The sequence below is a fragment of the Babylonia areolata genome, chromosome 3 (assembly GCF_041734735.1).
Source record: "Babylonia areolata isolate BAREFJ2019XMU chromosome 3, ASM4173473v1, whole genome shotgun sequence".
Classification (NCBI taxonomy): Eukaryota; Metazoa; Mollusca; class Gastropoda; order Neogastropoda; family Buccinidae; genus Babylonia; species Babylonia areolata.
Genome location: NC_134878.1, coordinates 32,502,131 through 32,527,806, shown reverse-complemented (window position 1 = coordinate 32,527,806; position 25,676 = coordinate 32,502,131). Strand labels below are relative to the sequence as shown.

General features: G+C 41.6%; 1 protein-coding gene across 11 annotated transcripts in view; it reads right to left on the bottom strand.

Moving 5' to 3' along the window:
* The window catches only part of LOC143279950 (focal adhesion kinase 1-like), a 129,933-nt gene that overhangs the window by 15,717 nt on the left and 88,540 nt on the right, over positions 1 to 25,676 (bottom strand). For 10 of the 11 annotated variants that reach the window (XM_076584315.1, XM_076584319.1, XM_076584318.1 and 7 more), the window contains 15 exons: positions 20,146 to 20,176; positions 16,719 to 16,762; positions 15,203 to 15,259; positions 12,687 to 12,722; positions 9,809 to 9,906; positions 8,969 to 9,053; positions 7,807 to 7,910; positions 6,644 to 6,759; positions 5,594 to 5,694; positions 4,998 to 5,087; positions 4,243 to 4,447; positions 3,491 to 3,570; positions 2,792 to 3,090; positions 2,054 to 2,242; positions 306 to 419 (listed from right to left, as the gene is read on the bottom strand). In XM_076584315.1, coding sequence (XP_076440430.1) covers positions 306 to 419; positions 2,054 to 2,242; positions 2,792 to 3,090; positions 3,491 to 3,570; positions 4,243 to 4,447; positions 4,998 to 5,087; positions 5,594 to 5,694; positions 6,644 to 6,759; positions 7,807 to 7,910; positions 8,969 to 9,053; positions 9,809 to 9,906; positions 12,687 to 12,722; positions 15,203 to 15,259; positions 16,719 to 16,762; positions 20,146 to 20,176 — 1,649 coding nt within the window. The remainder of the gene's footprint in view (positions 1 to 305; positions 420 to 2,053; positions 2,243 to 2,791; positions 3,091 to 3,490; positions 3,571 to 4,242; positions 4,448 to 4,997; positions 5,088 to 5,593; positions 5,695 to 6,643; positions 6,760 to 7,806; positions 7,911 to 8,968; positions 9,054 to 9,808; positions 9,907 to 12,686; positions 12,723 to 15,202; positions 15,260 to 16,718; positions 16,763 to 20,145; positions 20,177 to 25,676) is intronic. The other variant, XM_076584311.1, reaches the window with a different exon arrangement.

Here is a 25,676-nt window from a genome sequence, read left to right as displayed (position 1 = left end):
GTGTGTGTGTGTGTGTGTGATTATGTGTGTGTGTGCATGTGTTTATATGTGTGCGCATGTGTATACCACAAAGGGAAACATGGAGACAAGGCAAGAGAAAGAGAGAGAGAGAGAGAGGGAGGGAGGGAGAGAGAGAGAGAATAAAGAGAACCTCTCTATCAACAAAACATAAAACTAAACACATAAGAAGAAATTAATAAATAAAACCTCTCCTTGAGGAAAACACAAGACAACAACATACAACGCGAACACATAAATATGCAAACACACACACAGACACGCACACACACACACTGGACACACACCTGTACTAGTGAGTTACGCGACACGGAAGGTGCGGTGATAGGGGGCTGCTGCCCTCTGCGTCCCACATCCCCCAGCTCTGATCCAGCTGCCCCCTGTGGGTAACCTCCACCCATCTGAACAATACACACACACCCCTGAAAGCAAGTGAACATGCTTTTTTTTCTGTTTATAGCACCTTGAATCTTCCTACATTGAGACAGAAATTGTGATTCATGTTGGAAAACAAGAAGAATAGAATCTTGTTAGCAAGGGTGAAAAACACACACACATAATATACACGCACACACACAACCTCCCATCCATTCAGCATTACATTACCATGATTTCTTTTTTTTTTTCCCCATGCAATGCAGGCTCTATTTTTTCAAAGTAAAGAAATTACAAATATAGACAATGTAAGAAGGCCATGCTTTAATCATGCAATACAGATATATGTGGACACTACTGTATAAAAAAAAAAGCAATCAACCCAAACATATTTCTTATTTTCAAGCAAATTAACAGAAAATATAGGAAAAACAATACATGCATTTCAAAGACTGACAACCACAGCCATTTCCAGTCTGTGCACAAGTACACATGCTTCCAGTCTCTTTCCCACTGTTTCTCAGTGTCTTTTCCCCCAACTTATTTTTCTCCAGAATATCATATATATACGCATACATATATATCTACACACACACACACATACATACACATGCCAATGAATGAAAATATCTTGCCACACCTGTCCTGTAAAGATTTCATTCCAGATTTCACTTGCATCACAGTACAGAAGCAAGCCCATGTAACTCACAACTTGACCACTAGAAGTATACAACTTAACAGCACTCACATCAGATGAATGCAAACATGTGCTTGCACACATAATGCATGCATTTGCCGTAAAATTTGGTCTATAAGCCGCGACTTTTTACTCCAGCTTCAACCTCTGCGGCTTATACAATGATGCGGCTTATTTGAGGATTTTAACGATCCCGGGAGTGTTACGTTCTCGTCTGTTCTTACCTGCCCTTCAACTCACCAAAATCATGATTTCTGTCCATGAATTTTTGGATGAGCTTCAGGATAGTGTGCTAACTGTTCACGTTTTATAAATCAAATCTGCACACATTAAAGCCTTCAGATCAGCATTCAGTTCTACTCAGCTCAAGTGTACACCCCCATCATGCCGAAAACGCGACCTTATGCCTATGATGCAGCCTTCAAACTGAAGGCAATCGACCTAGCAGATGACAGTGCAAGCGACGAACCAGCAGCGACCTCCACCTTCATGTTCATGAAGTGAAAGTGAGGCTGAAGTCCGTGACAAGATGGCGGAGGAAGCTGTGCTGGTTCTCTTCAACTCGGACTCTGAAGACGAAGATTTTAGTGGATTCGGTGAGCAGGATGACGTTGAATAAATGTGACTATCCCTAAATTATGGATCTTATTTTCGTTGTGTTTATTTATTATTTTTTTGTGGCACTAGCAGTATTTTCGCTTGCTTTTTTCTTTGTGTTGTTCCCGCTTGTGTTTATTTCATAACCTACAGTATTGACAGCTTTTCCGGTACCGGAAATAAGTGTGGCTTATAAGCCAGTGCAGCTTATGTATGTATAAAGTTCAATTTTTTCAAAAATTTAGTGGGTGCGGCTTATATACTAGTGCGCTCAATAGACCAAACTTTACGGTACTCAATAAAAATCACACACTCTCTCTTTCTCTCTGTCACACACACAAACACGACAAACACATACACCCGTACCTGTGGCAGAGTGTCAGCTTGCCGAACAACTCCATTTCGCAAGGGAGCTTGCGAGGACATTACTTGAGTGTTTGCGGGAAGAGAGGCGCCCCCTGTGGAGAAGTATGGGCTGATGATTGGACGTTCAGAGTGTGGGATTGGTCCCATGCGGGGCTGGGGGGGAGGCTGAGTGGTATTGGCTTGAGACACCTGTCAGAACCACGATACATATCAGTATGTTTGAAAAAAAAATCTTTTCTTTACATTCCAAACAAGTCCATGATTTGCATTTCCTTTAATCAAAAAGGGAATATAACTGAACATAAGAAAATGTCACAGAACAGTTATGGACTACAGACAAGAATATTTCTTTTCTGATCTGGGAACCCTGACAAAAAGTTGGCTGAGAGAACAACTGTACACTGAATATCATGCAATTTTTGTCATTAATTATCACACATACTAAAGATGCCTGTAAAGACAGGCAACATTAAATAGAGACAATGTGTGTTGGTTTATGTAGATCCTGAGAAGACAAACAAGAATTGGTTATATGTGGATCCTGTGTGTGCTGCTGAGTCTGTGTATACACTTCTTTCAGTTTCAAACTTTCAGTTTCTCAAGGTGGTGTTGCTGCCTTCAGACAAATCCATAAAAGCTACACCACATCTGTTATGCAGATGCCTGACCAGCAGCATAATCCAACACGCATATGGGAAAGTTGTGGAGCTAGTTGTCTTTCAGACTTGATGGACTGACCTGCATGTATCCAGCAGAGGAAGGGAAGTAGCCCTGGAAAAGGTTCGGGGTGGAATGGAGTGGGACGCGCGACTCCTCCCCACTGGGCAGGCGCTGGAGGCTGTGCGTGGTGGCTGGGGAGGGGCCCACGGGAGTGCTGTGCCCCTGGGGCAGGTGACTGGTGCTGTTCCAGTGGCTGGCCCCACTCCCCAGAGGTGCCCCGCCGCTCAGGTTGGGAATGGACCCTGTGGGCGACATGGGGTACAGTGGCCGGGCAGGCTTGGGGGGAGGAGGTTCATCATCAGACCCGTTGGATCCAGCTAGCAAAAGAAAATGATGAATGGGATGAATGAAAAGCATATAATTTCTTAACAGTCTTTGTAAAGTGGTGGGAAATAAATAAATCATGTGTGAGAAAGGGTCAATGGGAAACAGATATGCAGGTAATGTCTCTTCATGTTAAAGTTTCAAAATTGGTTCACTTTTTTTCCATACTGCTCCACTTGAAGATGCTATCTGATTTACAAATGTATAGACTAAGTATATATAAGTCTTTCTTCAAAACCCATTAACCACAAGACAAGGAACTGACATTTACACCTACAGAAAAAAAAAACAACTTCTGCATCCCTCAGTGCATAAAAAGCTAAACACACACACAGAGAAATCCGTCACAAAAAAAAAAATCCACAAGACATCCTGTCTGCATCAGTAACTCACTCCAGGAAATGGCCTGAATCCGCCTGTTGTCTCTGTGCATCTCCTCTGTCTGTCGGTACCTCTCTTCTTCCAAGATCTCACTGAAACAGTGCAAACCATACACACTGTTCAAGAGAATTTTATGAACATTATTTTCATTGAAAAAACATCAGCTGTCTGCAAACACACATTGCAGGAAAGCAGAAGCTGTCTTCTTTCATACACAAAGAAGGACAAGTTAAAAAGCCTTTGTGGGAATACATGAAAAATGGCAAGAAAAGCAAACGCAGGTACGTTCAATCAACTTAATACTGGTCTAAGAGTGGAGAGGGAAAAAAAATACAGTGACTGAAATGACAAAGCAACTCATTACAATGATCAATGATCCCTTCCCCAAGAGCTGCCAATTTTGTTAACAAAGGATTTGCTTTTACAAGATACTCGAGTATTTATATCCAACATTTTCTCACTTGCACTGATACCATAGAAAATTTCCAGGTTGTTCCCCTTCGTGCATGTCAAAAGTGCACAAATTTATATTTTATGCACACACACATGCGCACACATGGTCACACTTCCCCATCCATTTCTCCTGCTCTCCCTTCCCTTCACCCCTCCACTCCCCCCCCGCCCACCCCAATCTATCACTTAGAATGGAAAGACATAAAATTGAAGACCACCACAACACAATTACATTTGAGACGTCTTAATCTTTGAAAGAAAAAGCGAATGCTTTCAGTTTCACCATCTCAAATGATCCTTGCATCACTTACAAGAGCCAAGTTTTCAGGTCAGCGAAGGAGGGTCTCTTTGAAGGCTCATACTGCCAGCAGACACACATCAGGTTGTAGAGGGAGGGAGGGCAGCCGGCAGGGAGGGGCAACCTCTCCCCTGCCTCGATCTTCCCAATCACATCATTGTTCTTCACCCCTTGGAATGGCTTCACACCATACATCAGGATCTCCCAGATACACACCCCTGCACACACAAAGAGAAGACGGGTTATGGAACATGACACAGTGAAGAACTTGACTCTATCCTGGACCATGCAATGTATTAAGAGGTGCTTACACACAGAAAAGGTGTACAGCATTTACTGCAAAACACGTCATTTCCATTTTGTTCATGGAGGACTAAAAATACTACAGGAAGAGGATGGAAAGAGTGTAATAGAGGAACTTGAAAACACTTTATATGTTAAAAAAAAAAAAGAAAAAAAAAAGGGTAAACAATGAATTCCCTCATTCAAAATCATTCCAGAACAGATTAGCTAATGAGTTGAGCACCAGAATCAAAACTATTAACTCACTGAGACAGCTGTTTCCCAATGAAGTTTAACTGACGAACTTACAACAGAATTCATCAACAAGTTTAACAAGCATAAGACTAACATCCCTCGAATTTCACTCTTGCACTTTGGACACTGATCCCAGACTCAGGATCACACGGCACTGGTGAGCACACAAACAATACTTTGTGAACAAGCAATGGCCACATTCACACATTCCCAAAGAGTGACAGAACCTACCAAACATCCACACATCACTGGCGGTTGTGAAGCGGCGAAAGTTGATGGACTCAGGAGCCATCCACTTGATGGGCAGTTTGCCTTTGGAGGCTGCACACACACAGTGTTGGTTGCCGAGTCACACATCAACAAGACAATGGCAATTATCTGAGTGTGTGGTTTTTTTCTACCATTGTTTTATGCCACCATCAAGCAAGATATTATATAACACATAAGTGAATATGGTAGTAAAGATTCTTGATACTGATACATTATTGTATTGTATTATATTCTATTGTATTACTTTTTTGTTGTTACAACAGGTTTCTCTGTGTGAAATTTGGGTTGACCTGCCTGGGGAAAGCACATGGCCACAGTGCAGTACCACCCTTTTTTTTCTTGTCTGCAGGTGTATTTGTTTCCTACCTAAATGGAGTTTTGCTGACGTGGGTTCATTCACTTGCACTAAGTGCATGCTGCGCATGGGACCTCAGATTATTGTCTCATCCAAATGATAAGCGTCCACATCATCACTCAACGTGAGATTCAATCCTGTGCACTCAGATTCTCTCACTTTCAAGGTGGATGTGTTACCACTAGGCCACCACACCACTTACCTTTATAGTAGCTTTGTTCCTCCACCCATCGAGACAGGCCAAAGTCCCCCAGCTTCACAGCGTCGTGAGAAGACACCAGCACGTTTCGGGCAGCAATGTCCCTATCATATGAATGGAACATCAATGTTTATTACTGTATCACCTCCAGTACTGTGTCCACACTTTCAGTATTGTTACTCAGTAATGAAAAAAAACAACAACAAAAATGATATATATATGTGGTGCTTCTGTGGCACAAACTCTACATATAATGGGTTGAAGAGCCTTGCATGAAACGATACATTTACAATAGTAGTAACACCATAAATTACACGAAATAGTGAAAAGAAAAAAAATATATATATATATACACACACACACATATACCATGACAATAATAGATATTTCACAGGGGTCCAGAGCACTAACAATTATTAGCCTATAACTGGCTAAAAACTGTGCAAGGAACAAGGATCTGAACATACTGTTTTTTCTGTATCTATTCCTTCACAAAAACAAATGGCAATATATCATCATTCATTTTTTTGTTTTGTCTAAGCTGAAATTCTTTAGTTCATTCACAGAATCTTATCATTTACAGATCTGCAAAGCATCAATTTTAACCAAACTTTTTTTTTTTTTTTTGCATAATTTTGTTTAACCCCTCAGTTATTTCCCCTCCATTTACCTCTTCCTTGCCATCTTTGATTTCTGTCTCTCTCCTTGCTCCACTTACTTGATAACTTATGCACACGGAAGACATACAACTCAATCAAATGCATCAACATATGCATTTACCACTTCTCTGAGTGGTGAAATAAGAGCTCTTACCACGAGGCAACCACAATAATCAGTTATGACTGGCATGCAATGCTATGCTCATGGGTGAATGTGTAGATAGTCAAGTGTGATTTTCGGACGTGGCTGCATGTGAATGGGCAATTGCCAGCGCATCGAGTCTAAATTTACTTTGAGAAATGAGATATACAAATGTCCTTCATTAATATCATGAATACATTTTTTGCTGCTTTCTGAACGCTGAGGTACAACTGGTCCGCACAGTGAACTGACCTGTGGACAAACTTCTTGCTTTCCAGATATGAGAGAGCGGTGCTGAGCTGGTAAGCATACATGATCAGCATCACCAGGTCCAGTCGGGGTTTATTGTTCTGTAAGTACGCTCTCATCTGCACACAATACACACACATAAATGATTCTACAGAACTAAAACAACATGAATATTTCAACAGAAAGAAAATAAGAAAGATGGACGAGAAATGCAAACACACACAAACACATACCTTTCTGAAAAAAACAACAAAAGAATGTTTTCAGTGTTTTGTAACTCCTCATGCAGTTTAGTGAATTATTGAACCTGAGCAGACTATTCACAGGATGTTGATAAACCTTTTCAGACTTCATTCTTCCCCTCTTATAAACAGCTAGCTTCACTGTCCCTCAACAAATTCTGTTAGGTGAGAAAAGACATGGAGTTAATGTCGTCTTCAAATCTCGTTGGGATAAAAAAAAAAATATAAGAAAAGAGAAAAGTTCACGTCTTCTTTAATCACTTTCAATAGTTTCAAGTTGAGTACTTTTTCTGCATTCCATAATGTGCCAGTAGTGTAACAGCCTCTGACAAAATCTCTGATCTCTGCTAGGGTTTCACAAAGGGATCATTCTGGGTCATTTGTGGCCAGTCAAGATTGCCTCCTTCCCCCCCTCCCCCCACAATTAGGAAATGACCCCTTTCCTTTTCTGTAGGTTTAATCAAGATACTGAAAGGGGACAGGGGTCATTCAGGGCTAGCCTTTATTGACCCCTCCCTCACCTCTCCATTACAACTTGAAGAAAGAAGAAAACGGAGGGGAGTTCTACTTCAATTACTGATTCTAACAGGGCTGAATTCACCCCATGGGAGTCATTCCAAACTAGCCTAGAATGATCCCCATAGCCATTAAGAGAACAGGGGGTGCAGAGGGGATGGGAGGTGGAGGCAAAATCCAACTATGGGGGTCAGTTCTGACCAGTTGAAGTTTACCCCCCCCCCCCCCCCCCCCCCAGGGTCATTCATCACCAATTGACGTAAGACCCTTGGGTTAATCTGAGCTAGCCAGTTTGACTCCAGGGCAAACACCAAGTGGGGGTATCAACAGACTGCTATACCAGGCTGATCAGCGATACTGTGACTGTCATGAAGTCAGGTGGAGAGGTAACACAGACAGGGCACCCACCTCCCCATGCTTGGCCAGCTCCATCACAATCCACACTGGTCTATTCTCAGAGCAGATCCCGATCAGCTTCACAATGTGTGGGTGATCAAACTGCTGCATGATGTCTGAAATGATGCACCATGTGGAGTTTTATCGTCAGCAAAGAAACACACACACACACAAACACACAGAGTTTGAGCGCATTCTCATACACTACACACAGTACATGCACTTCTGTCTAAGATCATTTCTGTGAATAGACATTTACTCAGTGTCCAAACCTACACACCCATACATATGCTCCAAGTTTTGCAGAGCAAAAGAACAGTTTATTGAAGAAAAGAAGGGGGGTGGGGGGTGGGTAAAATGAAACATGAAATAGTCAAAGTTGTGACAACCTTGTGCTGCATAGTCCAGTTTCAGTGTGTGTTGGGGCCTAAAATGTGGTGCTGTTTTGTGCTGCTTAGTTCTGACATGTTGATCAACAGCTGGTTTCCATTCACAATGGAAAATACAAAATGAATACATTTGCTCAATGTTGTTTGCAAAACTGATTGTGGTCGTTTTATTTTTTTTCTATCAGGGCAGGATGGAAACAAGCATTACAAGCTTGATCCTCATCCCCTCCCCCACATTAAAATTTCATTTATTCAGCCACAAAGCAGCATCTGTAAGCTAACGGTCTATCTAATCAATCTTTCAGCACCACATTAAAAAAACCACCACCTATCCTGTCTACAATGTGAGGCAATTTCAAACTGAATTAAAAAAAAAAAAATCATTTGTGAATGGAATTCCCATTCAAACTTTCTATCCAGAAAATCTGGAATGAGTGCTGTAGAACTACATACACCCCTGTCAAAATGCATGATAGTCAGTGCTGTCAGACTTACACCATCACAGCTGCAGAAGAGGCAACTACTGTTCCAACTATCTGGGCTAGAATATGATTATAATGAAGAGAGTCTTGCCCCATCCCCACCTCCTCAGCCAAGAGAGCTTTAGCAGTCAGCACTAGGATGGTCTCCAAAGGCCAACTACCCACCAAGGCTGCAGGACTAATAGCCAGTGCAATCTTGCCTCCAAGTTAGAGAGTCACAGTCTGAAATGACTGTTGTAACAGTGTGCACAGTTGACGTGAGAAGCTACACTGCTGGCAGCAGACAAGCACAACACAACTCACAAGCTTCTTCCAGGAACTTCTCTGTCATCGTTTCTTCACTGGTCTCCTTGCACGTCTTTACAGCCACTGGCACCTGCATTCCTTCCTGAAAACAAAACATCACCGGTGTACGCTAATGACTATGTAATGTAAATTGTGATACCGGAAGAACATCTTCAGTAATAGCTTCCAGGGGCTTAGAAGTTACCTGGAAGACTTAATGCTATGACAGTGAGCAAAACAGAATGGTAACGCAGAGGCCTACAAGACAACAACATTACAACTGGTTCATGCAAGCCGAGAACTCCAGCAAGATTACAAAGCAATGTCAACCATTCTACATGGCAATGGTTTGGAATATGAAGTAAACATTCTATGTTTTGTGTAACCCCCCCCCCCTCCCCAAGCTCCCTTTATTCCCCAAAAAAATTCAAATGAAAAGCAGTTTGACAGTGATAAAAAAGCAACAATTTTTTTTATGGTATTAGTAATGATATGACAAGATGGTTCAGCTAAAAGATTCATTTCCAGTTCATAAGATACACACACAAATAATTCCAGATTTGTTGAGATAAGTACAATCTGAAAATCATTTCCAGTTTATGTGACAAGTACAGAGTATTTTCCAACTGACTTTGGAAATGTCACACAATGTGAACTAATATTGTGGATCCACATGAGGCAATCTTGAAATATTGTCTGGTTGAATTTAAGCTCAAGGCACCTTAATCTTGTTCAACTTTACTGGCCACTGACCTAACACCACATGAAAGAAGCAGACCTTGATGATGCAATTTTTCTACACATAGAAAACAGTAGAAAATTAAGAGTTGTCAGTGTACTACTGACTTGTTAACTCACCCTGTCAAAGAACATGCCCTTGTAGACATCGCCAAACTGCCCCTCCCCAAGAATCTCCACCAGCTTGATATGGTCACGCTGAATCTCGTAATCTCGTGCTGCAGACAGTGATTTCAAATCTGCTATTAAAACCATCACACCGTGAAGCAATTACAAATATTCTACTCTGAAGAGTACTGCTATCATTAAAAAAGAAACAAAACTATATAAAAAAAAAAGAAAATAAAAAAAAGTAGTGGCATGCAATGATTTCTTTTTCAGTGTTAATAAGTTTAAAAGAAAGAACAGAGCATGTGTTACTACTATACTGTCAAATAACAAAACTAAAAATGAAAGAAACGAGGTAAACAAAACAAAAACACTAAGTGTCAACCAGACAGCATGCAAATGAACATGGAAGTGGCATGTGAAATAAACAAAAGAAATACACACAAAGTTGACCAGACAGTATGTAAATGAACATAAAAGCGGCAGGTGAATGAGACACTTCTGAGAACGTTCAGTATATTGGGCACATTTTAACACAGTGGAAAACAAAACAGTTTTTTTTTTTTTAAACAGGATAAAGATGACATCATACAACCATGGTACTGCTTCACTGCTTTCTAGACCAGACATACAGAAAGTAAAAAAGGAAATTGGAAAAGGAACTGCACAGCCCGTTATACCTCCATTTGCAATGCTTTTGAGAAGAAATGCACTTTACACTATAAATTATTCATTACTTCATTTGTGTACACATGAGTGTGTGTCAGAATATCTTGAAACACATACAAATGCATGACTTTATGTGTATACAAACTAACATAAGTAATAGAAATAATATGGGAATGAAACAGAAAGAGAGAGGGAGGGAGACAGAGGGAGAAGGAGAAAAGAATATAAATATGTATGCAAAGACACACAAGTTTATTTCAATTATATACTAAAACCAAATTTGAGTCACACTTTCCTACATAAGAACTCGGAGAAACAACTAGCTCCTATTTAAAACATGTCTAATCTTTTTTCTTTCAAAGTGGAAATGTCAGACTGACAAAATAACTTCATACCCTTTAAGCATGCTTGTTACCAACAAGTTAAAACAGAACCATTCACATGCTGTTTCATTTCTTGTACATAATAGCACATGGGATTGACATAACCACAGAGGTAAAGATTATCGGGATTAAAATGAGTCAGTGGATCATACAATGAAAGAGAACTATAAAGAAACAGGGGGATACAGCGATGATTTGAACTCATGCGCTTTCACCATACACAGTATATACCATGAAAGCACACACATTAATGGGAAGTTGACAGCCTTAAACAAGAAGTATCAATGTTAATGGAAATATTAATGTTGATCAGATATTACAGAGGATTAAGAAAAGGGGTGAAAAATAGTCTTAGAGAGAGAGAGAGTGCGTGTGAGAGAGAGAGGGAGGCAGGGAGGTCATCCGTCTAGAAAGAATCTAAGTTTATCAGACATGCTCACACAAACCTTCAAATTAATGAGTTATTCATCATGCTCTCCCAATTCCAATTATCTTAACTCCATTTCAAGGAGTGTTATAATTTGGAACACATGGCAGACGATTTAATACAGCATACAATTTAGGGTAAGAACAAGATGCACATCCTCTTCTAAGTGAAACAACTTTGTTTTAATAATCACAAGAAGAACAACTATTCATATACTATACAGTTTTCAACAACCAAATTTAATCATTTTCTCATACCACTGTTCAGAAAAATATCCATGGGGAAAAAGGTTACATATACTCTATTTCAAACCATATCATAATGCCAACTGGAAGTAAAAGAGAAAAGAAAAATGGCATGTTTTTGTCCAGTGTCAATTTAAATGAGCAGTAAAAACAATTCCTATAACTAGAAATATGCCAACCATATCATGATGCCAGTTGGAAGTAAAAGAGGAAAGAAAAATGGCATGTTTTTGTCCAGTGTCAGTTTAAGCGAGCAGTTATAACAATTCCTATAACTAGAAATATGCCAATGAGCAGTTATAACAATTCCTATAACGAGAAATATGCCAACAAAATACACTATTGAACACAAATTTGTTCTTGTATTCATATTCATGAGTCTAGATGTATAAAATAATTTCTAGGAACAAAAACAAATTTCTCCTTGAAGGATTATCTAACTGGCTTTTCAGGAGACAGAGGTATATAACAATTCCTATGAGAATGAAAAATGAACACAGACTCGTTTGGGTCTTTTAAATTTTCATGCACTGAAAAGTTAGCATACAATTACGATGATATTTATACACAAGTCATAAAACTATCATGTACAAAAATGATAAAACTAAGAGAAATTCAATTCATGTTGTTTAGAGCCCAGCCGACCGTTTAGGCCATCTCAGGGCTGAACTAAGAGAAAGAAACACACCTCAGAAGCATACGCTCACACTCACACACACAAACACATGTATACACTTCATACGAAACATGCACACTCTCACAATGCAAAACACATGCTATCCTTTTTTTCTTCAAGAGGTAACTTTTCTTCCTTTCTTCTGTACTAAATTCCATATTTGTGAGAACACAACTGCAAAACCCATGCTTCAAGGAGGATTTTTGTAATAACAGAACTTCATTCTATCACAACTCTAAGATGATGCCTCAAGTGCTAGAGACTGTTTCTCAACTACGCACACTCTTAGCAGCAGTCACACACACCTACACATGGTCACCAGGGCAGCAAAGGTTGGACACAGTTGGTCAGTGGGAAAAGATCAGCACAAAAAAATACAATTAAGTGTACACGATAGGCAACATTAATTCTGTTATGTCTGATGCTTTACAGCATGTGTGACAAGAGAACTAGGGATCCATATTGGGCCATGCCGATGACTCCCACTTACACTTCTCCCTGCTGAGGACTCGCGAGTTGGGGAGACCTAAATCAGTGGCACCACAGGAAAACCAGCTTCAGATATCACAGTCCATTCAACAACAACAACACAAGCAAGCGCACATTACAACCACACGTTTTCCTACCCTTAATATTTCAGACTGGCAGGGGCGCTTGACGTTAAGTGTCACATTCAGTAATGTCCATACATGAGCAAATGCCGAGACAACGTCCCAACAACAAACAAGCACACCCATTTTCTCCTAACCCTCTGCATATCAGACCACCATTGGTGCTTGGCGTTTATATCGCATTCAGTAATGTCCACAAAGGGTAATATTTTCAAGTCAACTTTATAATCTCTGAAGAGAAATTCACATGTGGCGACTCTGTCCCAAGCAAGTCACGGAAAAAAGAGGTCTTTGGAAAATGTAAATGATACCAATTCTGTAAAACTTCTGGTCATTATTTTTGTTTCAAGATCTGTTAATATCTTTATTTAGTATTTATCTATCAAAGAACATCAACCACAAACTACACAAAACTTTTCTTCCTTTCTAATGTGAATTTTCTTTCACACCTCATGATATATATGTAGCAGAAACTCCAGAACAAATTAAACAAAGGCAAACAAAGTAAAGGCAATTCATACAAACCCAATACAGACAGACCACTGCAAGCAAAATACTTCAAAACGAGAACAAGAACAGTCAATATTTAGAACTGGCAAATTCTTGGATAACTGAAAGGAATATGATACAGAAGGCAATCCGCTTTTGATGGTCATGCAGAAAGAAAACAGGGCAGGTAAGAATGGCATGGGGGCTGGGAGACACTTATTCTGTACAAATAAAACTCCAGACAATCCAAGTTATATTCTGATTACATCACACATAAAATCTGACAGCAAAACACCTTCTCTAAATAATTTATAGAACATACAACAGAGATTTTTTTTAAGAAAAAAAAGAGAGATAAATATCTAAATAAACAGATCTCCTTTTAGCATCTGCTTGTTCATGGGGACTCAAAAACAAGCATATATTTCCCCTTCTTTCAGGAATTTCATCTTGAAACATTTATCATTAACATATAACCACACACAACTTTTGAACTTCATAAGGGTTTTTTTTTTTTTTTTTAAATCTTCAATGTAATCTGCCTCAAACCCATTATCTTAAGAACTTTTCTTAAACGAGTCATCTTTTTAATAAAAAAAATTAATAAATTAATTTTCAAAAAATTACACCGCAAGGATGGGTCATAGACAATTTTGTAACTCTGGGGAGATAACTAGCAAATAAGCAGATGAACAGCAAATAAACAGAAGAATGAATAATTGAAAAAAAAACAAAAAAAACACCTTTAAATATTGGATCCCCTTCCATGGCCTCTATACCCTACAAAAGACTGAGAAGGGAAGAAAGAAAGAAAGAAGAAAATAAAAAGCCGCCCACAAACTCCGAAAGGGTGCCTGCTCACAGATCAATGCTCAGGTCCCTCTAATCACCCCCCCCCCCCCCCCTAACCTCCCCACACCCACCCCTCTCTCTCCACAAGCTCCATTGCCTCCCCTGACCAGCATCAAAGGAAAGAGGATAGCAGTCCCTTGGGGATCACTGCCCAAACCCTTTCACTCATTATCAGGGTTTCGATCCTGTTACCCTCTCCATCCCCCCTGCCTTTCTAGAGCTTGGCCATGCCTGCTCCTGGCTCACAGCCTGCCAACAGCTGCAAGTGAGGGCATCGATTAGGGGAAGGGGATAGAGTGGGGTGGGGTGGGGTGGCCATGTTTCACACGGCTGTTGGCATAGACTGTTGGCGGAGACTAGTTCCGGATTGGAGCTGGGTCTCCAGGGAGGACAGAATGTGCTTACTCTTCAAGAATTGCTTCCAGTTTCCTCCAGTGGAGTCGGAAAATGTGATAGGCTTGTAACAATTTCTGGCTTTTTTTTTTTTTTTTTTTTTTTTTTTTTAAATTCTTTTCCTGCTTTCTTTCACTTTCAACATACTTACAGTGGTAGAATATAGATCGTTTTGTAATTCCTCTATTGTTTTCTTTAAATTTCTAGTTCACTGTTCACACAGTGAACTTTTCAATTCAATATTTTGGAATGCATATATATCACTGGATTTTTTTTTAAAGAAATCCTCATATTTGTTAACACTGAGGAAACTATTGTTTCATCTATTTATCTATATTTGCTACTGTTCTGGCCTTTGATGTCAGTTGAAAAATTTCTTGTCAGGTATAAAAAAAGTCATGAGTTATAAAAATTTTATCAATGAACCATGCCTAAATATTTATTTCCAAGACACTAACATGACCTGAGGCTCTACCCACAAAGAACAGTCAAAAGAAATGTCAAACAACAACAACGACAACACAAAAGGAGGACACAGGCAAAAAAAAAGAGATGGAGTAACTAACTTATTTTTCTTTTATCTAATCTTGTCTTTGTCTTATACAGTGACTGTAACGTTTTCCAAGGAAACGAGGACTAGCAGATATGAAATTGATCTTACCGTCAGGCGTACTATAGTCACCCTCTTCCTCAACAATTTCAGCATAGTCAGATATCCCTGAAGACGATGAAGCAGGGGAAAAAAAAGACAAAAGACACAGGTCATCAGGTATGACAGCAATACATATTGACAGAAATTGTAACTAACCATCCATATTACACACTTCTTTTTAAACCTTTCAACAGCTTAATCAGTACACAACCACATACTTTTTTTTATTTTTTTTTAATATATCTTTCAAAAGCTTAATCAATGCATTTCTTTTTTTTTCTGTGCAGACATATGCATATACAAAAGAAGTGATGTGGGCACTGAAGTGGGAAGCACATGCATGTGGGTGTAGTGTACGTGCACATGGGTCCTTGCACATCATGTGAAAGCATATAAGAACACCAAACTTCAGACAATTTTGCATGTATGTGCAAATCTGTTTGCTGAATTCAAGCATGCAGGCACACTCATTCTGTCTTTAAAATAACAACGTATAAATATTTCACATGTTGCTTTTTTCTATTACGTCCTATTTGCCAAAGCTTGATACCATACACTTTTTAATTAATATTTTTTTTTATCAATATGGTGCAGTGAACATATATTAAATGTCATTACTTGTAAAACGGTGTGTGTGTGTGTGTGTGTGTGTGTGTGTGTGTGGTGAATGGTTTGTTGTTGCTGTTTGTGGTATCACAAATGTGAACATGCACAAGCATGCTTGTGTGTGAGAATAAAATCTGTATAATGTGCATACGTAACTGAGCACAAGTCTTCAGTCAGAGACAAACCTACCATCAATAAATGGTTTCAGGTGACAAATACAATTTTTCCTAATTATCATGTGTTCAGCAATATGCAATATATGTGCCTGTGCATCACAAAGCAAGAATTCTGCACTTTCTGGATAAAATCTTTATTAGCATTTTGTGATATCATGCATTAGGTGTGTGTATATATGTTTTTATCTTTGATAAAAAAAAGTTTGAATATAAAGCATTTGTGCACATGCACGCATACAAACATCCTACCACACTGTGATTGCATTATATCTCCAACCATAAAAAACGCTTTCCAATATATAAAAAAGTACTTATTACTTATTTTTTTTATGAATATGATTTCTAATAACATGTTCTCTTTAAACTGTGGTACAAAGCCAGGTACATCACTTTAATAAAATTTACAGATTCATTAATTAATCAATCATACTCAAAGAGGAGGTGTGTGTGTGTGTGTGTGTGTGTGTGTGTGTGTGTGCGCGCGTGTGTGTGTGAGTGAGTGAGAGTGAGAGAGGGAGAGAGAGAGAGTGTTGTACTTATATGTGGTCATACTTTTCTCTCTCTCTCTCTCTCACACACACACTAACACACAAGCACAAGGAACCTTGCCTTGAAATTGCACAACTTATTTAACAAGTGTTTCTCTTCCGAATCAAAAAAGGAAAATGATGTCTTATGAAGCAGCAGCAATGAAATGCAAGCATGTTAAACAAATGAATGAATGAACAAAACCCAGCACTCACTTTCATTGTGGGGAATGACTTCTTCCTGTCTGTGCCTCCCTCCCCTGAAATCAGAAAACAGAGACACTCACACACTGTGGTCCATGTAAGGTTTTGACAGACAATGTATGACAGTCAGTCATCTAAGACCATCAGACCAGGCAACTACTGTCCTGACTTTCTGGTCTAGAATCTGATTATAGTGGACAGTGTAGTGCCCAAGTTACATCCCCACTCTCTAGGCCAAGAGGGCTGCAGGATAGTCCAAGTTGGGGTGGTCCCCCAAAGGCCAACTAGTCCCCAAAGCTGCAGCACTAAAAGCCAGTGCAATCTTGCCTTCTGGTTTGAGAGTCATAGTCCTTCACAAGAAACAAATCTGTAAATGGATTCCCACTGCAGAAGAGAAATGATTGATCACACAGTTCAATGTGGTCTTGACATGTATGTGTGATGACATCGTAATTATATCTGTCGCAGATAAAAGGAATGGGGAATGATCAGTTCAATGTTCTGTGCAATTCATACATTGAGCAGCAGGGAGGGAGGGGGAGAAAGAGAAAAAGAGAGAGACAGATTGACAGACTGGCAGTAAGAGACAGGCAATGAGTGATTCAGAGAAAGAACAAGAGAGAGCAATAGACAGAGCAACTGAGAGAGAGAGAGAGAGAGAGAGAGAGAGAGAGAGAGAAGGGAAAACGTCTGTGGGGTGGAGGGGTGGAGGAGAAAAGGGATATATACAAAGAAGGGGGTCATTTGACACCAGAATATCCATAGAAAAGTAGGGGCAGACTGACAAGCACATGTCAAACACACAGAGAAAACCAACAACTACAGCAAATACCTAAAGGGAGGGAGACATTAAGACACACACACAACCAGAGACCACCAGCAGATAAGACACTCACTACAGAAGTAAAAGGAAAGAGGGATGGGAAAGATGTAACAGGTGGGCATTAAACAGAGAGAGCTGTGGTGGGGGAGAGGGGAACGGGGTGGGCAGGGGGGCGGGCGGATGGCAGCATGACAATTGAAGAATGAATATATATAATGTAAAGAGGATGAGGAGGAAAGTGGAGACAGAAAAGCGAATGTGAATGAAAGGAGATGGACAGCATAACAGAAAAAAGACAACAAATGACATGAGGGAAGGTGATCATCCTTCACACAAGCCTGGGTGCTTAAGGTGAGTTGATTTACTGGAAAGTAAACAATTTAGACACAGAAATTAAAATGACAGAGATAGATTAGAGAGAAGGGGGAGGGGAAGAGAGGGAGGGAAAGAGAGAGAGAGAGAGAGAGAGAGACTGAAGACTGAAGACTGAAGACTGAAGATGTTTTATTCATAAAGGCCATAGCCCCTTAGAAGGGGGATAAACATGAAAGTCGCGTACAAATACACAGAACGTTCAAGATGTTACGAAGGCACTTCGACGTTTAAACGCTTTACACAGATAAAGAGTGAATTGTTTAACAAGACTTTCGTTTGTAGATGACATTAACAAGACGAGTTTGAATAAACCAGGTTGTCTGAAATATTTTTCTGGAATTAATTGTTCTCTGATATCTCTCAATTCTGCACAATCTAGCACAAAATGGACTTCATCTTCCTTTGACTTTTTGCATAACGGACAAATAGGATCAGAAATGTTAGACTGTCTGTAACGATATCGATGGACAAACAATTCAGAAACGCCAAATCTAAATTTGGTCATTACATGCTTCAGATGCCTGTCAACATTCATAGACATATAAGTTGGAAAACTATGTTGGTCATTGATAAGTCGATAAATCTCAAATCTGTCACTGCCTTGGATATGTGAATTCCAGTTTTGCCATCTGCTGTCAATCATTCTTTCACGAAACACACGAATAAAAGCTTTAGTATCCCCAACCCCTTGGCTAAGCCACACAAAACCAAATCCATTTTCACATAGCTTCACCCTAATATTCGAAACCCAATTTTTCTTGCCTCTGCTATCCAGTTCTAATAACATTCTGTATGCTTTATGTGGTAGTCTATGAGTATCCATCTGTGTCAACTTTAACCAATAATGAATGCATTTAGTAGCAGACTGTAAAGATATCGGGTATCTGTTTGTTTCTCCATAGATAAAATCATTAGGTGTTTGTGGGGACACTCCAAGAAATTTTTTCAGAGCATACAAATGAACTTTATCACAGTGCATAGCAGCAGCGTCAAGACCCCATAATTCTGCACCATATTGTATCATAGGTTGAATTTGAGAATCAAATATTTTCAAGAACAGTTTCAGTGACTGGTTATTCAACAACCATAACTTCTTCATGACACCTATCAATACACTTTTAGCTCTGCTTGTCAGGTTTTTACAGGCAAAAGTAAAACTTAAACGTGTTGAAAAATACAAACCTAAATATTTATATACATTTACAACAGGCATTATCAATCCATTATATGTCCATCTTTCCCTTACAGAAAGATATCCACCCTTTCTAAACACTATTATATTGCTTTTATCCATATTAACATTTAGTTGAAGAGAAGCAGCGGCACGTTGCAGACTGTTTAGCTGATTTTGTAACCCTATTATTGTTTCCGACATTAATACAACATCATCTGCTAAGAGAAGAATAAAAATTTCCATAAAATCACCAGTAAATGTGGCACCGTGTCTTCCAGAATTGACAACTTCTACTGTTAACTCGTTTATGAATAGCGAAAATAAAACTGGGCTGCAAATATCTCCTTGTTTAACACCAGACGTACAGCTAATACATTCAGTCAAAGCAGCACCGCAACGCACCCTTGCCTTCACGCAGTCATACATACTCATAATACATCTATACAGTTTTCCACGGATACCATTTTTAAACAAGATAGGCCAAAGAAAGCATCTATTAATGGAGTCAAACGCTTTTTCAAAATCAATAAAAGCCACGTACAATTTGCGATTTAAACAAAACTGTTTTTGTATGAAAGCCATCAACGTAAACATGTGGTCTATAGTAGAATAATTTCGCTTGAACCCAGCTTGAAATTCTCCTGTAATATTATTGTTCTCCACCCATTCCTGTAGTCTCCTGTTAATAATTGCACTATATAATTTACTACACACATTGCATAAGGATATACCTCTATAATTATTAGGATTGTGTATGTCACCTTTCTTATACAATGGAAGAATAACTGACTCTGTCCAACATTCCGGATAAATCCCCTTATCAAATAAATAGTTGAAAAACTTAACCAGAAAGTCTGTTACTGAGAGAGAGAGGGAGGGAGAGAGAGAGAGAGAGAGAGACAGACAGAGACAGAGAGGAATGGAAGGATGGATGGGGTGAAAGAGAGAGAGAGAGAGAGAGAGAGAGAGGGGGGGGGGGTAGGAAGAGGTGGACAGAAACAGAGACAGAGAAGAGGAAAGACATGACAAAGACAGACAGACAGAAGGGTAGGTAGTTCATCACTTACCCGGGTCTGGGAAGTCTTGGAATGGACTCATCTGAAACACGTGAAAAAGGACCCTTGTGAGAAGGTTTGGCAAAAAGCAACTTCCACATTGCTGCTATCGTCTGCTTTGAGTGTGTATGTGTGTTGTTCAACTCACAGTACGCGGCTTTATCTGTCTTTCGTAAGTTGGTGAATTCTCTACATGCTGCACAAGTTCCACTGTTCACATCCACAGTCCTTCAAGGCTGCAGCACAACTGATTTGTTATGCTCATAACGTGTATAATCATCCCAACAACTGTTGCTTTTGCTGCTGTCCTGCTGCTACTGTTCAACCAACACATCACAAGGTCCAGCTTCTGCACATTCACTCGTGATCTGTCAAATGCTGCCCTGCATGCCAGAGGGCACAATGGGCAGTAGGTACTGTCTGTCAATTCTGTACTGCCATTGCATGATCACATACGGTGTGTTATTTGTTGGAGTTTTTTTGTGACTGTTCAGTTACTGGAAGTTTACACAACAATGTTATTGTTTACATGTTTCAGAAATTTATGATAAGCACATCCTGAGCAGTCACCGACCATCAAGTCTGTAGCACCAGAACGGAACATGCTGCGTGACAATGCTGAGATCACAGCTGCAGATGATGATGATATTCCCATAGCTTTATCTTTCAGTCATGTGTGGCACAGTCATGACACACATGATGTGACAGTGCATTCTTGTTCAGTGTTTTATAACTACTCAAAACCCATCCTCCACAACCACTGTCTTAAGGCTGAAGAACACAGAAACAACAGTCTCACCATGAACAGTTCTTTCTTTTCCACGTTCTGAACACCACAGGCTGAACAACAACGCTGGATGTCAGTCGAACTTACACGATGCATCAAAACAAAGTGCTGTAGATGATGACACTAGCTGCTGACAGAACTTGGCACACACATATCTGCCAAGCAGCAGTTAACGTGATCCCAGTGACGGTGAAACGAACAGAACACAATGAACCAGAAGAACAGCAGCTGCTGCGGCTCAGGTGCAACGCCTGGAAGCTCTCTCCAGCAAGCTGTATCGGTACCTCCTAATTAGTGCCTGACTGAAACCCTAACCTCTCACGTTTCCTCCACAGCGCACAGCACTTCACTGTCAACAGAGGGGAGGGATGGAGGTCAAGACACAGGAGTTATAGTGTCTTTGAGCGCGCGCGCACACACACACACACACACACTGTGCCATCAACATGTCCACAACATGCTGACAACCTGTCTATCAGCAACCTGCTTTCAACACACAGTTTAACCACTGCCGTCTATGGAGTAAATTAAGTAATTACGACCACACTGTACGTGATGCAACCCAACCCGTTGCCATAACAACGGGACTCACTCACCCAGAAGGAACGGATTTCACGCTAAACGCTCAACATCTGTGTACCCAAAACACTGACCGACCCCCACTGGTACGGGCAGTGTATTATATAGGGCACCGCGTTGTTCTGGGCTAACGGACTCACACAACTCTGGCCCCTAAAAAATCAAACAACAAACAACGACAACAAAGATCTAATCACGCACAAAACAGCGACAAAACTGCTGTCTTCACTTCCAGAGAAGTTCCAGTCAACTGTGAAACAAAGGACCACGTACGACGCAGTTCAACACAACACGCCCACTTACAACCAACCCTCAGCAGCCCAGAACAACAGGAGCAGCAGAACAACGGAGAGAGATTTCATCACGACAGGCGTGTGGTGGTGGCACACGCTGGCATCACACGACCCAACGCCCCTCCAGAAGTGGCTGACTGAGCCGCTCGTGCAGGGACCGACGACAGACATGCCCACCTCTCAGGAGAGCCTGGTAAATGACCGACAGACGGGACACACTTTCCTCACGTCCAACTGGAAAAGGGAGGGAGTTAGCAACCAGGAGGAGAGTCGAGTCGCGCGCGACACGAAGACTGGTGTTCCAGACCACACGTACGTAGGCTACATGGCGACACACACACACGTGTGTTTTCTATTTTTTCGGGTTTTTTTTTTTTCCTGAAGCAGCAGCAGCAGCAGCAGGCGAGGCAGGCGGGCCACGCCACAAGCACCACAGGACAGGGCTCTCCTTTCCTCCCTCCCTCATTCCTTCCTTCTCTGCCGGCCACTCCACAACTGCCCGCCTGTCAAATTGCTGCACACGCGCCCTCACTCCTTCCTTCCTTCCTCAGGGCCACTGTGAAACTAGTTCAAGGTTAGGGGGACGGACAGAGGGGGAGGGGTGGGGGATGGGGGCATACGGGGGGGTGGGTCCTTTGGAAAGACCAAGAAGAAAAGAAAAAAAAGCAGTCACAGTTCAGTGGGTCGCGTGCATCAGAAGCCTAGCATTTCACAGACGGAAAATGCAAAAACTAACATCCAAGAAGGTGGTCATTAATACATCAACGTACGTGAAGTCTATTCCTGTTCACAGAACTCTTCCCCCGGCCCTCTATCAACCAACCCCTCGCAACATGAAATATCACTTAGAGCAATCACATGTTTTGACAAACTTTTTTTTCACAAACATCAGACTGGCTCTTCGAAAACACGTGGCAGGCATCAATAGAACATAAAAAAAAAAAAAAAAAAAAAAAAAAAAAAAAATCCAGTTTGGCAAGAGACGTACGTCAGTTTGGCAGTCAACTACTGCACACATACAAGCAGGGAAGCCAGCATATATCGATCGAGATGGTACCTCCCATCCACAATTTTCACCACCAGACTGGTATATCCCAAATTATAAGTCTGACCACTGACAGATGCTGCACTTGTCACGAAATAATTACTTTCCATTCTGTCGGATTACTGTGCTCTGTGGGCTTTCTTTCTCTTTCTGGTGTGTGTGAGTATGTGAGAGAGAGAGAGAGAGAGAGAGAGAGAGAGAGAGAGAGAGAGAGGGGGGGTGTAGTCCGTCATTTATCAACTGAATCACCGAGCTCTCCCCAAAAGCCAATGAACTGTCCATCAATAATTTCCATCTCAAGGTCACGGTCCACAAGACGACTTTGTCACCTCCTTCACCACCACTACCACCAACCCCTTCCCCCTCAGGCTCTCCAACCACCACCACAACACCGTCATCCAACAGTTGAAAGACAGATGAACAGGGTTGTTCCCCATCTCTCTCAGCAAAAGGTCAAGATGGGACGGAGGGGACGGGGGACAGGGTCGTGGAAGAAGGGATGAGTGAGGAAGCGGTGGGGGTGACCGGAGGGAGGCGGTGAGGGGGGGGGGGATGGGGACACTGGAAGCAAGGATGATGGGTGGGTTGGATGTTCGAACAAAGCCATGCTGCCACTCCAAAGTTAGCAAGCAGCTATAGTCGTCTCATAAAAGATCGACAAAAAAAAAGAAAAAAAAAAAGAAAAAAAAAAGTTTTGGAGACGGACAAAGATGGAGGAACGGACGTCTGCAATAGTAGCTCCATGCCAGACACACATCAACCCCCCTCCCCAATCAATATAGCCATCCACCCTCCAAATCCGTTTTGGGACACGTGAGTGGCGAGAGGAGTGGTGGGGGTAGTGCAATGGCATGATGGGGAGGATGGGGTGATGGGGTTTGGGGGCGTGGGGCTGGGGGTAAGGTGGCGGGGGTCAGGTGGATGGGGGTGTTGGGGGGGGGGGAAGGAAGGCTCAGGGGGTGGGGGGCTGGGACCGAGAAGAAAAAGAGAAGGGACCCTTGCCAAGACATCCGAAGTCTTAAAACGTCACAACTTTCTATGCTATGAAAGACACAGAGAGAGAGGGGGGTGGGGGTGGGGGTGGAAGTGGGGGAGTGTCCGGGAGTGGAGAGACAAGACGAGAGGGGGGACGCGGCAGGAGGAGTTAGGAAGGGCAGTGATTGAAGGGTGTAGAGGACAGGAGAGGTGGGGGATCAGTGGGGGCGGGAAGGTGATGGGAGGGGGGACTGGGGTAGGGATGTGGGGCTAATGGTCTGTCGATATTTTACAGTGATGGCGCGCACGTGCTCCCTCCCCGAAGAAGCGTTGTAAATCAGCCCATGTTGTTCTGGCTTCATCGATGTTTCCTGTGTACTGCTCTGCCTCCTATCTGATCACCCTCTATCTGATCACCCCACCCCCGCCCACACACACACACACATCATGTATACTGCACGATGAGATACAGAAAGGGAGAGAGGGATGGGCAGGGGAAGGAGGTAAGAGAGGGGTGAGGGAGATGACAATGATGATAACGTCCATTTCGAGACTTTGTATCATTACTAAAGAGGGTTTGTATGCTTGTCTATCATCATAATTTTGCTTACAGCCCAACCACAACCTCACAGAGCCGGCCATATCAGGGCTGAAAACCTGCAGTCCGTTTGCTTGGTGCTTTTAAGCAATATAATAATGTTCTTTCGTGAGTGCGTAATTACCAGTCTTGCCGCATTGGCTTTCCACGCACTGCACCACCCCGGCTTTCAAACAGTTAACAATCAAATGCCGGTAGTCCAAAACTGAACCATGAACTACCAAGTTGCCACTAAGCCCCACATCCAGAAGACTGACCCCATACAGCCCCTGCAACATCGTTTCGCCGGTGTTTAATCAAACCCCACTATACACGACATTCACGCAGTTGTAAATAAATTAAAAAAAATTAAAAAAATCTCCTAATGTGGTCGTAAAGCTGACTGAGCGTTTCCACGAAGCGGAGTCAGCCCACCATCACATCCCCCCACCCCCCAATACAATTTCACCGACATTGCGTTGCTGCTCACCCACAAACCTTGACATGGGGTTTACATCCCCGACACGTGTAACGTTCGAACTGGGAGACTTGCAAAAGATAATTTTTTTTTGTTTTTTTTTTTGAATCCGTCATCCTCCTACAGCAACGCCTCAATGCCTGACTGACAGTCACCCATCCCTTCGCCAACCTCTTATCGCGCCACAACAACAGCAACAACAAAAAGTGGGGGGAAATGGAGGAGACAGGCAGACGACAATCAGGTTGACCCCAATTTCAAACCACCTCTTGTCAACAGGCGGAGGACAACGGGCTCTGAATGCAACGCATCGCGCAAGTGCCAGACATTTCACAACACATGTTAATAGATCGTCTTGTGGGTGGCGTGCAAGGAGGGACGTGTTATTAATGTGAGAATGAGTGAGTGAGTGAGTGAGTGAGTGAGTGTGTGTGTGTGTGTGTGTGTGTGTGTGTGTGTGTGTGTGTGTGTGTGTGTGTGTGTGTGTGTGTGCGCGCGCGCGCGCGCGCGTGCGCGGTGCGAAAGAGAGAAGCAGAGAGAAAAAGACAGAGAACGAGAGAGAGACATATCTATGTAGATAAAGACAGACGAACAGATAAGGGGGGAGAGACCACGACAAATCGACAGACATACAAAGAAAGAGAGAGAGAGAGAGAGAGAGAGAGAGATGGAGGGAGGCAGAGAACAAGACAAATCGGTAGAGAGAGAGAGAGAGAGAGAGAGCGACAGAGATAGAGATACAGACATGGAGAGAGACATGGCGGGAGGCAGAGAACAAGACAAATCGGCACAGAGAGACAGAGAGGGGA